General features: G+C 42.8%; 1 protein-coding gene across 1 annotated transcript in view; it reads right to left on the bottom strand.

Annotated features, from left to right (window-relative positions):
• The window catches only part of LOC145990112 (uncharacterized), a 359,871-nt gene that overhangs the window by 43,523 nt on the left and 302,304 nt on the right, over positions 1-14,044 (bottom strand). Inside the window, exon 2 of the mRNA XM_083125767.1 lies at positions 13,582-13,660. Within this exon, the coding sequence (XP_082981893.1) occupies positions 13,582-13,632 (51 nt within the window). The 5' untranslated portion in view covers positions 13,633-13,660. The remainder of the gene's footprint in view (positions 1-13,581; positions 13,661-14,044) is intronic.

The raw sequence follows: 14,044 nt of genomic DNA, 5'->3' as shown, positions 1-14,044 counted from the left end.
CTGAAATCAATATTGATTTAATAGGGCGCAAATAATTTCACGGGACGCCAATGCATTCTCTCTTTCACAACTTTTCTGCCTCCTCAATGGTGTAGTGGTAACATCGTCTTCTTGTGATCAAGGGATATATAGCACAGTGGTTCGGATCCCAATTTAAACTGTAGGTCCAGTCCCGATTAGCCTTTCTGTGCGTAAAGTGGACTTAAAACCACAAATCAAACAATGAATTTTACAACTTATTTTCATTTAGATCGTTCGGCTGCCAGGGCCAGGGCCGCCCCTAGCTATGGTTCTGAACTTGATAAGACTAAGAAAAGTTTAGGAAAAGTATTTTTATTTGCATAAAATTTGAAGTTGTGGGCGGTAATTGCCCCCCTTGCCCCCTATAGCTAATTTCCGTCCAAGGTTGCAACGATTAATTGCTCCCCTTTAGAAGCACAATTCAGATCGTACATAGATTTGGGAAGTTATATTTTGTTTATTTAAGCTATTATAGCATACGTGGAGCAGTGCGCAACTACAGGGGGGCATTGCTACTTATGCAGCTGTATGCCTACCTGGATAGGTTAGGCAGGCCAGGTTTGGTGCTGTTAGCATGTATTTCTCAAGGTGCTAATGCTGTCTCTAGCCACTCGTGGATGAGTGATACGCACAGACTGTACATGAGTGTTCTCGAGTGTTGTGAATCGAACCTTTCTAGGAACGCCCTTTCCGATGCAAAATACTCGTAATGCCAGATCATCAAGCAGTGTAAGAGGCGTGGTTTCACCATCTCCAAGAAGGGCATCTCAAGGTAATGCCCTCCAAGAGGGCAAGAAACATGCACTTCCACAACCAGCCAGCTCCCGGAGATCATTTGGAATCCAGCAACGCAGAGAGCTATTGCACTGTATTATTTCGCATGTCGTGTTCTCGTCAAAAAACTAAATATGCATGTTTGTACGTACCAGTATCTTTTTGGCACCGGTAACTTCGGAGACCTAGAAAACTGTCCCGGACGGACGGACGGACATTAGTTGGGTGACACGTACCAACCAGCATATCGCGGAAAATACAAATGAGACAATATCCACGTGCGTGGAAGCCAACACGAGGATAGGCCGCACAAAGCAAATTGGAGAGGACTTGAAGGGGCTTCAGCCGCCCCCCCCTTCAGACCCGTTCCGTATTTGCCGCAGCAATGGCAAAATAAACACGAATTACGAAACCGTCTCGAGCACCGAGAAACTTGCAAGAAACTTGATCCCCCCTTCCCCCTCCCCCCCGGGCGGCCCCGGAGACCAAGCCAGAAAGTTTTCGGGGTCGATCTGCTTGCTGATGTGCCCCGAAGGTTGATATGCTTCAAGAGACGGTTGCCATAGAAATTGCGGAGTGCTTTGCCCCGAGGTGAGGAGGTCAACGATTCATGGAGAATGAGGCAGGCTGGTTATGATAACGGAACCGAAAACCTGTCTCCAAGAACTCCCTTCTGACAGAATAGAAAACTGAGTGAGGCTGGGCGATCCCTAGAACTCATCATTGTTTTGAAAGAAATTTCCAATCCTGGGGAATCAGTACAAGGCAGGAATGGGAACAAAATCGGGATTTTAAATTATCCGATATCAGTTTCGGATGCAACGGATAATACGGATATCAGGATAATTCGTGTAATCCGCAGATTTCGGATATTCTGGATAAGAAGAATATCTGAATTCGGATATCTGGATAATTCTGTCAATTTGGATATCCCCATATCCGGTATTGGGGAATATCCAAATTCGCCGGATATTTGGACATACGGGTTATCCGTACCATTCGAAACGGATATCGGATAATTTGAAATCCGATTTTGAGGGCCATCCTTAATGCTTAACCCACTTACGGGAACGCTGCTCAAAAATTGCTTTCAATCCACATAATACACGGAGTGAACCACCAACTGAACGGAATATCTGTAGAGAGCGACGCGCGATTACGATGCACACTACACGCGGTTCTGCGTAGGTTCTTTTGTGTGTGGTCCCACTATTCCACTGTATTCCTCCACGGAGAATCAAACCCGGAGTCACCTGATTACAAGGCAACAGCGTTACGAAAAAGTTGATGGATCTTGCCGATCCTTGGTTCGACCCCCGACCGAAGAAAATTGCGCAGTGGTTGGCTCGTTGAATTTTTGTGTTAAGCACGGTTTATTTGCAGATAGGCTAATCGGGACTGGGCCTACAGTTTCAAGTGCGTTTCGAACCACTGACACAGTCTGTAACAAAATAACTGCACCACTTAACACAATGGAACGCAACTGTGTAGACATTTATACCGCTCATATTATACTTTAGATTAATCCCGGGCCTGGTTTTATATGTGTATATATGAAAAACCAGCTGATTTCAGGACCATAATCTTGCCTTGTTTGCGTGGTGAAGTGTCACTTAGGATTTTCCCCATGCCTCTACAATGGTCACAGTTACTGCACTTTAGTAATTGAGAATAGTCCAGACTACCTCTCAGACACGCTTTAGTAATCTAGTGATAGATGTTCCACCCACTATTCACAAGATTTCCACCAGTAAACACGGCTGCACGTCAGCCATTTGCACACAGACATCAGAGACACCTGTTGGCAGAGAGTGGAATGAAAGACAGCAGTGCAAAATAACAAAAAAAGAATCAAGTAACAATCCCAGGTGCAATTTGCCATTGTTTTGCACATTATTACAATGGCAATTTAAACATATTTCAATATTCCCCTCATTCTTAGCGGTGTTACAGACTACATCCACCGGGTATCGAAAACGAGACCCCTTGATTACAAGGCGACGACCTTACCGCAACGCCAACGGGGATTCTCAGCGATTTGCATCTCACTGTAAACTATTGGTCCAGTCTAGTTTAACCTGAACCTATCTGAGACCACTTTAAACTGTAGGTCCAGTCCCGATTAGCTTTCCTGTGCATAAAGTGGACTTAAAACAATAAATCAATCAAACAACCTATCTGAGATTCATGTGAAGCTAAACAAACTTTTGACAACGAGAAGTGAACTCCCCCTAAAGCCCGTTCCGACGCAAGAGGTCCCGGGTTTGAATCCCGGCCAGAGCATCGGTGTTATTCGTGAGTGTACCTACATTAATTTTATGATATCATTACTCATCCTCATCGTCGCGACTAGTCAAAACTGGCAGAAAAGCGAAGTAAAATAAGCGAAATCAATCAATCAAAAGTGGACCCATCAAGGACTGAAATTGGCCACTTTGTGAATTACACAGCCAGTTGCAGCACTTTTTGCCACGTGGACAAAGCATTACGCCTATTCCAACGGGCCTCCCCGATGGCGTAGTGGTAACGTTCTCGCATTGTAGTCAAGGGGTTCCTGGTTGATACCCGTTGGAGGCACTCAGCGGCTCGGATCCCACTTTCAAGTGTAGGCCAAGTCCCGATTACCCTGTCTGTGCATAAAGTGGAGTTAAAAGAAAAACTCAACGCGAACTCAAGATCTATTGCTGCGAAGTGTGAGAATGGGACGAAATCTTCGACAATTTTGCAACGTGGGGCTTCGCTCGTGCATTGCAGAGCCCCCTTCAGAAGGAGCTATGAGTCACGGGCGGGCCCCGACGCAACGAGAAGAAAACGACGCATGTGATTGGCCGGCAGGAACTTGATCATCGGATTCCTCTCGAGAGCTGCTTCAGAATTAATACGTCATGATTTCCACGCCGTAGGACTTTACGGTCTTCAAGGCTCCGAAATTATGCACCTTTCCCTCCAACAGGAGGAGCAGTATCTGTCGTTGCCAGGAAAAGCCTGGGTTTAATTACTGCTGGGTCTTCCTTTGTTTCTTCAATATCCTCGTTTTACGACTCTGTGCGCTTCGCTAGACTCCGCCCCCCTCACCCGCCCCCGCTAGCCGTGAGAGACGTCGCTAAGCTGTCGATGTACGTACGCTGGTGCTACAATGCCTCTCTCCAGCGCGGATGCAATGGCCTTGTAGGAGATGTCTTCTGAAGCGAACTCTGTGTGACTGATTTATGATTATTTCATTGAAGTTGTATCTGCGTTGAAAAAATAACGAAATCGGAGTCTCTGCGTTAAAAAAGTAACAAAGTTTCAATTACCTGGTTGAAAAAGTAACAGAGTTGCAATTCTGCGTTGAAAAATTAACAACATTCCAGTTACCTGGTTGAAAAAGTAACCGAATTGGAGTTTCTGCGTTGAAAAAGTAGCGGAGTTGCAATTAAATCCTTCGTTTAAATAACACCTTAGTTGCAGTAACGCCGATGAAAAGTAACTGAAGTGTAGAATCCAATTGAAAAAGTATCGGAATTGAAATTAACTCGTTGCAAGAGCAGTCTCGCTGCACGAAATTTGTTTGATAAACTAATCGGATTGCAGTGACTGCGGTTACTTGGTTGAAATGCATTTGAGATGCAGTTACTTCGCTGTAAAAGTAGCCATGCTGCAGTTACTTTGTTGACTGACACGGTTGTTACTAGAGTTAACGAACTATATCTTTGCGAGTGATTTTGTCTTCTCCACAGGAGCACAGAGTGAAAGGTTTCCTTACTTGCAACCTCCTAGCCCTTGGAGAGACCGTCAGCTCTTGGAAAGTAAAGGAGGATATCGCGCAGTGACTAAGGCGACCTGTACTTCCTCCCCTTGCTACTATACGTTGGGCTTGGTCAGGGATCACCAGCAAAGATACAGCTCGTCAACTCTAGGAAACAACATACCCCATCACTGTGTGGCTGGTAGGACGTCCCGATTAAAATGGTGTACCCGAAATGTGTACGGTGGATTTCAGAATCTACAGCAGCGTTACGTAAAAAGAGGATAACATCGAGAATACGTGGCACCACGTGACGCACCACTCACAAAAGAAGCCTAAGAAGAGAAGCGCATCCTTTTACAGCTTGGTGGTGCAATGACATGCATTAATTAAATTGTCCTCTACCGGTCTCGGCCTGGGCGTGAGTGGTTGAGTGTCACTTCGTCAGTTTCATCTAAGCATCACTCACCTTCATAGCCAAAAGTGGAACAAAAGTTACGTAAAATAACAAGCATTACAAATACAAGCAAAGCAGCACACCAGTGCCCTACTAGCGACTGCGGTAAACACATAACATATAGTTTTTGTTGTTTTTCTTCCACTTTTGCATAATCGCGACCATGAGGATAAACGATGATAAACTCACATGAAGGGATTCGAACATGGAACCTTCGCAACGCTCTCGTCCACAACAAGGAGCATTCTTTACTGACAGATGAGAACGGTACGTTTTTTCGTGGTCACCCTGTATTTAAGAGATGCGCATAATTAGGTTTCCTTTTGATTTGTAATGGAAACTGACTGCAGTGTAACTACTCTTCGAAGAAAGAGTAAAAGAAGCTTAACGTTGACTACGGCATCAACCTCAAGAGACAAGTGCACAGAGAACATGAATAAACTAGAACAGGACAAGTCAGTTCTGTATTTTAATAACTTCTGCAAATTCCAACATCGAATCGATCTTTCCCATCCACCATTTTCTACTAAGGTGATTTATGTTATGTTCTCAAGGCAACCAAACAGGGCGTCTTACCAGGCGGGGTCCCTTGCTGAGAACGTGTGTTCTGCGAGGATCTGTGTATTAGCGACGGTGGTAGGATTTCCTTTAACATTGTAGCGAGGAAACCAGAGCGGGTCGTCATCCCAACGGAGATGGCGAGACGGGATGAAGAGAGAGAGTGATGGAGGCTGGGAAATTGTCTGTAATCAGCTTATCATTGAAGTCGGTGCAGGTCTTGTCTTTGATGTCTCACAGAACCGAAACTACTGGGGAATCCGAAACTGGAGTTCAAATGCGCCTCTGTTCGAGCCAAGTTTAGTAATAGCGCAAAATAATGAAGGCCTAAAAATAGGAAGGGCGGGGTAATGACGAGAGTCGGGTAAAATGGCACGTTAACAGAGAGCGCCATGATAATAAATTATTCAGAGACATTAACTGTGGGAGCTACCTCCTCGTCTTTGTTTAACCCTCTCTTCCCGTTAGAGACAGACTTCGTACCGATAAAGATTTTGGTGATTAAATTCAACAGGATTTACGCACACTTGCAGACGTATCAGCGACTGTTTAGGAATATACACGGCGCTCCAGAAGCGAAAGCAAACAGCAGTGCCACACAGCGTCGACTGCGTGTACTAATATACTTCTTGCTCCGATAATGGAGGTTTATTAAGCTGGATTGCACGCAATAAAATTATAGGAACGAGCGAATAACCTCTTTATTGAAGTGAAGGTAATTATGTCTTCAACCTAAATGTCGTTCATGTTTTAATTACAACTTGGAAAGTTGCTTTTAGATTATGTACGGCTGATGTTTTCGTCCTACAATTTGTCTTGTTCACGTTTAACATTCCTTTTATCACTTTTTTACCGTTTATATTGCCTGTCACCATAAATTGCACATGCAATCAAACCAAGGGCGTAACGAGACAAGGACAGCGGGGCATAGGGCTCCCCCAGAAACCAATAAGCATCCTTTCAATATTTCCGGGACTCATTTTCTCCCGGATTCTTTATATCTTTTTGGAATTTTCATTTACATAATTCCACTTTATCTATACTAGTTTAAATTGGAAAAGGTTCCTCTATTGACTTGCTCATGTACACTTCGCAACACCTTGTGTGCCCCGAAATAATTCCAAGTCCTGAATTAGTGAAATTGGCAACATTGCACTTCAGCGCCAGCTGAGAGTAGCCAACTTTGAGCCCGTCCCTCAACTAGACAATAAACGCTGCTACGAAAGGTTTCCAAATTCCGCACATTCCATTAGAAACTATAAACCGATAATATAATACACACATTCAAGCAGGAATAGTAAATTGGATTAAGTATCTTGAGTAATTTTTAAGATACTGCGTTCTTGGCCTGAAACCAGAGGGGTTTGAAACACTGAATAGGGGCTTTCTCCACCTGGAGGAAATCGCCATCAAGTTCGAGCAGAAAGAGGCAAATTTCTGAGGAGAATATCTGACATTTTATTTACAATACCCTGCATAATATCGAACAGTTCTCAATAAATCATATTTTACACGACTTGTGGAGAAAATGTACTTGGAATACAGGGAGGTGGATGTTTTCATATACGTCAACATTTATCCTCTGTGGTGTTAGAATACCACGGCAGTATTCAACACAATTTTAACAACACTAAGCTTAAACTTTGACTAAAATGTGGGTGTGGACCTCCTGTCTTGCTTTCACACAAGTGTTTTTCAGTGTGCCTGTCTCCTTATTAAGAACATATCACAGTTGTATTGATGTATTTATAACAAATTTTGTCTGTCTACTGTCTTGTACAAACTGTTGTAAAAAGGCATAAAACTGTTCTCGGCACACAAAACTTCTACACAATAAATAAGCAGTGTAAAAATATTTCTCAAAATTTCCATTGCGGCTTTCGATAACACATATTTCTTAGCAACGGGACAAATTCAAGCTTTCAAAATTTGAAATTAAAATCAGCTTTCAAGTTCGGCCATCACTCACCCCTACCTGCCCACCCTCTTCCGAAAAAGATCCTTCAGGATGTTTCAAACGCGAGTCTTCAAGGTGATATAAAACCCTCAACTCGATACCAAGAGCCATCTGCGAAGTTCGGAAGAACTGAACTTTACGATCCTGTAAATCAAAGACGCGGTGCCACAACTGAAATATATTTTCGCATGTAAAATATTGCAAAGATTCTTTATCATTTCGAAGGTCGCGTTTTAATATATTCCTTTGTGGGTCAGGAATAGCCTTCGTTTTGGTGGAGAAGGCTGGGGGTGGTTTATGTCTGCCTCCTTTCGGGATGCTGACCAGTACAGGTGGCGCCAGTGCCTGCAATCTAAGGGGTGCATAACTTATTATGAAGGGTGCGGCAATCTAAGAAAATATCGTCATGTGTACAGTCACAGACACTCCTGGGTTGTAAAAAATTCATTGAAAGTCAATGGGATTATTACAACCCAGAAGCGTCCGTGACTGTACAAACAAAGAATGGTCCATAAGTACGGAAACACTCAAATTCAGATGGTGAAACACGAATAAAACACACCGTTACAAGGAAGGGTGAAACCGGATAGGTAGTATGACCAACATGGCGACAACTTGAAGTCCGCCATCTTGGATTCAACTTCATTTTTTTAAAAAATAGAAAAATGGACATGTGGCACATGAAAGTGGACTATAATTTGAAGGGAAACACATTGGAATACTTCTATTTCTTATAACTTCAACCATAAATCTGTTTACAACCGAACGTCTTCGGTAAAGGCGCTTGAGGACTCTTTAGCTTTATATAAATATGTGTCGCCACCATGCACCCTGATTTTGAACAAATTATTTTCTGAACATGTTCCCTCAGACTCCCTTACCGAGAAAACCCCAGGACTTTGGAAAATGGTCTTAAGTTTCATTAATCGTATCTGCTGCTAATTCAAAACCAGACGTAAGAAAATATTCACTTTTAGCTATCGGAACCACGCATGTTATGCCAGTCAAAAATTTAAAAATTCACAACATTTTCAAAATTTTTAAGCATCATCTGTACTCTATTTCTTGTAGTCCTAGCAAGATACTGTATATGCCTTTTAGTGTTGCCCACGGGACGAGACGGGACATTCTTTTAAAAATTCGAGACGAGACGAGATTGATCATGTTTCCCAAGAGAAACGAATATTTTCGAGACGAGACAGCTTTTCACAGCATTTCCACGAGACGAGACAGGCCAAAGTCTCGTCTCGTGGGCAACACTAATGCCGTTAAGGGATAAATCTATCTTTTGTATATATAAAAATGGATGTGTGTGTCCCTGTGTTTGTTCCGGCATAACGCCTGGACCAATTTTAACCAAACTTGGTACGCATATCACTTGCTATCTGGAAAGAAATACTGTTGGGGTAAGACACCCCTGGCACCCCTAGGGGTAGGGGTGGAAAGGGGATGATATGTAAAAAAATCTAATATGACCGATATTAGTGTGGAATCCATAGTTTCCAGGGTTGTTAAGATGAATAGTGACACTACGAATGCCGTTCAAACCCCTGACATTCCTAGGGGGTGGGGTGGGAAGGGGGTGGGGTGGGAAGGGGGTGACATGTAAAAATAATCGAAAACGACCGATATTAATGTGGAAACCATAGTTTCCAGGGTTGCTGAGATGAATAGTGACACTTCGAATACCGTTCAACTCGAAGGTCATCACCTATCGGGATGGGGGAAGGAGAGGGTATGAAAAATAAAATGTCAAAAATGATCTACATTCGTGTCGAATCTATAGTTTTCGGAGTCGCTAACCTAATTAATGACATTCACGATGGCACTTGTCAAAGAGACACACTTGCTTTCTCTATCACGATAAACAAGTCACAGGGGCAGTATATTAAGTAATGCGGAGTGGATTTAAGATCGCCATGTTCCTCCCACGGATAACTTTAATAGAAGATTGGGATAAAAAAAAATATCCGGGGAACGCCGGGCAATCAGCTAGTTAACTATAAAATTAACGGTTAATCGCGACGATGGGGATAAGTGATGAAAGTGATAAAGGGACACTCGGGACTCGAACCTTGGAAATTCCATGGCGAGGATCAGAAGTCGGCAATTTTACACGCTCTGCCACATGCACACTTACAAGACAGTAGAGCGCAGAATTGACTAGAGAATTTTTCAAACACCCTGTTGGAAAATGGCAATTGAAAGAGGTGGAACTCCCACCTGGACACGACCAGGCGACGTCACAGACAGGGATAGAGCCAGAGAGAGAGAGAGAGAGAGAGAGAGAGAGAGAGAGAGAGAGAGAGAGAGAGAGAAGAAAGAAAGCAGCACAGAAGAAAAATATGGCTGACTCTCTGACACAGACATAAATCTGCGCGCACTAACTCATGATAAAAAGGGGCAAGACACAGATTTACTGCGGCAGTATATACGCGTCACAATCTCCGTCATGTTTCTCGGCTTTCTTCTTTTCATTTCTCTCATTTCCAACCCCCCTCTTTTCCCCTCCCTTTCTTTTCTTCTTCTTAAAAACCCATGAAGAAGAGAATAATAAGGCACCGAGGAAAGCTATGAGTTTGTGGTAATTGGACGATTATACGGAAAGAGATTCTTCCTCTCAAGCGACCCGTAAACACATTCATTACAAAGTTCATCAGGCTACATGATTTGTGGTCAATCCCCCCTCCCCTCTGCCCCCCTCCTCCCCGCGCTAGAATTTATTGCTCCATAATATAGGTGGAGGTCAACATTTTCATACTGTCGCTATATTGCTCGCCCCGCACACACAGAAAAATAGTTTGATATATCTTCGTTACATGCACATGAGCCGAACGGTGCAGGAAAAATGGATAGTATCCTCGAAGGTTAGGCAGAACGCGGTGCATGTGTGTGTCCCGGGATTACATACGTAATCTTTCTCCTGGGCTCTAGGGCTTCAAGGGGAAAATGTTCATGTATTCGTCATCATTATCATAGAACGTGGGGCGTATTGAAAAATCTTGTGCATAAATCAGAGGATACATTAGTGTACGTTTCTGAACGGTTTCGTACAGTGAGGAGCAAAAGTGGATAAAGTTTTGATTGAATAAATAAAGAATATAATTTTTTGGGCACATATGGTCTTTTTGCACCGTTCAAAGTGTACAGAAAAATATCCTTACCTTACTTTAAAGTGAAAAAAAGGCGTGTGAGGACGGTGAAAATTGCAAGTGCACAGGACATACACAACCAGGCCCGTAACCAGGATTTTTTTGAGGGAGGGGGCAAGCTGTATATAATTATATACGGCTGTGTCCAATTCGAAGTCAAGTGGACGGCAAGAGGAAAGCCATGGCTCAAAGTTTGTTCCCTGTTACCTCGTACCACGAATCGTCTATTGCATATCTATAGGCAATAAATAGTCAAGGATGTAAATAACAGGGTGATCTATTTGAGATGTTAGAAAAGTAAACCTTTATATACAAGAGGTTAATGTACGTATCTGTGAGCAGTTTGTTGTAATATAAGCAGAAAGGATGTAAGTTTCGAGCGATTGGAGGTTTACTGACTTCAGCTGCGTGGCAGCAGAATCATACCATACTGTGTGCGCTGTTGTGACGTGATCACCACCTTTGTTACCATGCACATTAGCGCCGCCATGTGGCTGAAGTCTGTAAACCTCAACTCATTCGAAACTTACATCCTTTGTGCTTATATTACAACAAACTGCTCGGAGATACGTATTAAACCTCTTGTATATAACGGTTTACTTTTCTGACATCTCGAACGGATCACCATGTAGAATTAGTATGGTAGAACCATTTGTGGAGCTGACTGTGCATGTGACAAGATATTTCGTAAAAAACTTATAAAATTATCAATAAAACTGAGACTTGTGTATACATCCATTGCAATTGAGTATACTAATATTGGTTATATGTTACCAATCATCTCTCGTGAATTTGGGCGGCTCTTTCCTTTACCCCATTGAATTCTATTCAATTCTTTTTAGATCGTTTTAGACGTCCAGAACTATCACTTTTTACCCCTTTAGGTAATTCCACGGAAGGGGTACAAACTTCATACTCAGGGAAAATGGAAAGGTGTACATCAAGCGGAGTTTGCAACACATACTTCCTGTGTAATGATATAATTTAGTCAGTAGTACTGTTCTTGTGCCACATTGGCTACCCTATCTACACGCCACTAATTTACATGTTTGTAGCTTTATTTGTTCCTGAGATATGGAAGGTTAAACATATATCGATTCTTGACTTTCCAATGGCACGCATCACGAAAACGTGCTGCAGGTTGAGTAATATTGGGGAAAAAATCCATGGGTTTGGTGAAATTCGGTCCAGGTTGGCAACACTGGCAATTGCCCACCTTCGCCCGAGGGGGGTGGAAAAAAAAGAGAGAGAAGGAAGTTGGTGCAGCTGCAAGTCAGCAGTTTTTCTGTTTCCTAAGTAAATCTTCATTCCGTGGCTGATTGAAAAGTTTTATTGCCCAGTTCAGACAGAGAAAAGCAAGAAATTTGTTCCCGAAGGAAAGTAATTCCTTTCACTGCGATGGAGAGGGAAGGGGGAGGGGGAGGGGGAGATTAAGACGAATTAGAGTTCACTGCCAAGTCGGGAATAAATTTAATATGACTTTTTAAAGTTTGGCTCATGAATGACTCTGTAAACTAAATTTGGTAATTAGCCCGTCCTCGTTTTCTGGCGCTGACGAAGTTACGTTCGTCGATCTAATATCAAAAGGCTCGGCTGGGTAGTATTTAGGAAAACTACTTTCTAATTTTCATATGTGATATAGTTAGTTTGCTCGTAATCGTTGGTTCAAACCTGGTGCAGTGTCTCTGTTCGGTACCACAGGAAAATGGTGACTGTACAGTCAGCGGCAAAAACATGGACATTTATATCCTGAAATACTGCTCCCAAGCATGGCGTTGGTGTTATGCGTGTTGTATAACTCTACTGCGATAAGACAACCTCAATAGCAAATCCTCAGTTACAAGTTCGGCCACCACCGTAATTTCCATTGCTGGTGACTGTACATTTCACGAAGCTAACCTTTATTTTCGTTCAATTATTGTGTCATTTTGTTTATTATTCACTTTTTAAGCTGTGTCCGAATCCGCTTAAGCGCTCCGTTACGTTCTTTCCAGTATCGTCGAACTCGTCCGAATCAAGATCATACACGAGCTGGCTAGGGACGGCCTTAGTAACTTGGGAGATATATGCTAACAGCACCAAACCTGACCTGCCTAACCTATCCACGTATGCATATAATAGCTTAAAGAAACAAAATTTAAACTGCCTAACCTATTCCACATGCTTATTTCTGCTACTATATGAATACGTGGATGGGTTAGGCAGGTCAGGTTTGGTGCTGTCAGCATATATCTCCCAAGTTACTAAGGCCGTCCCTAGCCAGCTCGTGCTGCTTTGCAGTACAGTACTCACTTTTCCCGCCAGGTGTCATGATTTCTTCCTTGCAATTTTTTTCTAAATGCAGTGTTATAAAAAAAATGTCCAAGGAGCATTGAGTTTCAGATCGTCTGTTGCCTCTACAAAGTGGAAGTTGCAATATAGCTGTCAAGTGCTGTTTGTTCCAAATATACACCTTAGAAGAGAAAATTTCGGCAGTTTTTTTTTCACATCAACCATTTCCATAATTAACAAACAGCTTTTCAATATTACTGAAATCTTTTCCACTCGACGCATCCACATGTGTCGCAAATTACTCAAAGGCACTAATATTTTGATTTTTGATCGACGAGCACATGCTCACAAATGAAAATCTCGTTCAGCGAGCATCGCTAAGATACTCGACGGGCCCCTGGTATAGCGTCCCTCAAGAAACCAAAGAATCTCAGTTTTCTCTTCAACGTCAGGCCCTGGCTGCACAGTGGCAATGCTCTGTAACGTTCCGCACCTGCGTAGATGAACGAATGGCGGCGAGTGGGCGGGACCTCAAGTATAAGAGAGTCGCGCTAAACGTACGCAGTACGATTTTGTTGCTACGGCAACCGCAGTAAGAAAAATCACAAATAACAACAGCTATTGCTGCAGACAATCTACAAAAAATGTAAATGATTGTACTCACGTGAACAGCTGCTCTCTTCGGCTCCTCATTGGACTTCATTCGCCTGTACATCCAGAAGCAAACACACAGTAATTTTGGGCTGCAAGAAGAAGGGAAAACATATTAACAAAATCTGTAGTCGAAATGTTTCCTTAAAATTTATAGCCGATTACGTTTTCCCCACTCAATATACGAGGGTCATTCGCAAAGTAAAGAACGGCTCGGCACAAAGATATAATTATTGGTAATATTGCAGAAACAGAATATACATGCTTTACCACATTATTTTTTCCCACTTATCCACATAGTCGCCTTTAACATAGAAGCACTTTTCGTACCTCGACACAAGTTTAGCCATCACCTCCTCGTACCATGAAGCCGCCTGGAGATTCAACCATTCCATGGCAGCATCACGTAAGCCCTCATCACGTGCAAAGCCTTTACCAGAAAGGTGCTCCTTCATCTTCGGGAAAAGATAGAAGTC

This window comes from Lepisma saccharinum, chromosome 7, assembly GCF_977018435.1.
Source record: "Lepisma saccharinum chromosome 7, izLepSacc3.1, whole genome shotgun sequence".
NCBI lineage: Eukaryota > Metazoa > Arthropoda > Insecta > Zygentoma > Lepismatidae > Lepisma > Lepisma saccharinum.
Note: the sequence above shows the minus strand (reverse complement) of the source record. Positions and strands in the feature narration are given on the sequence as shown.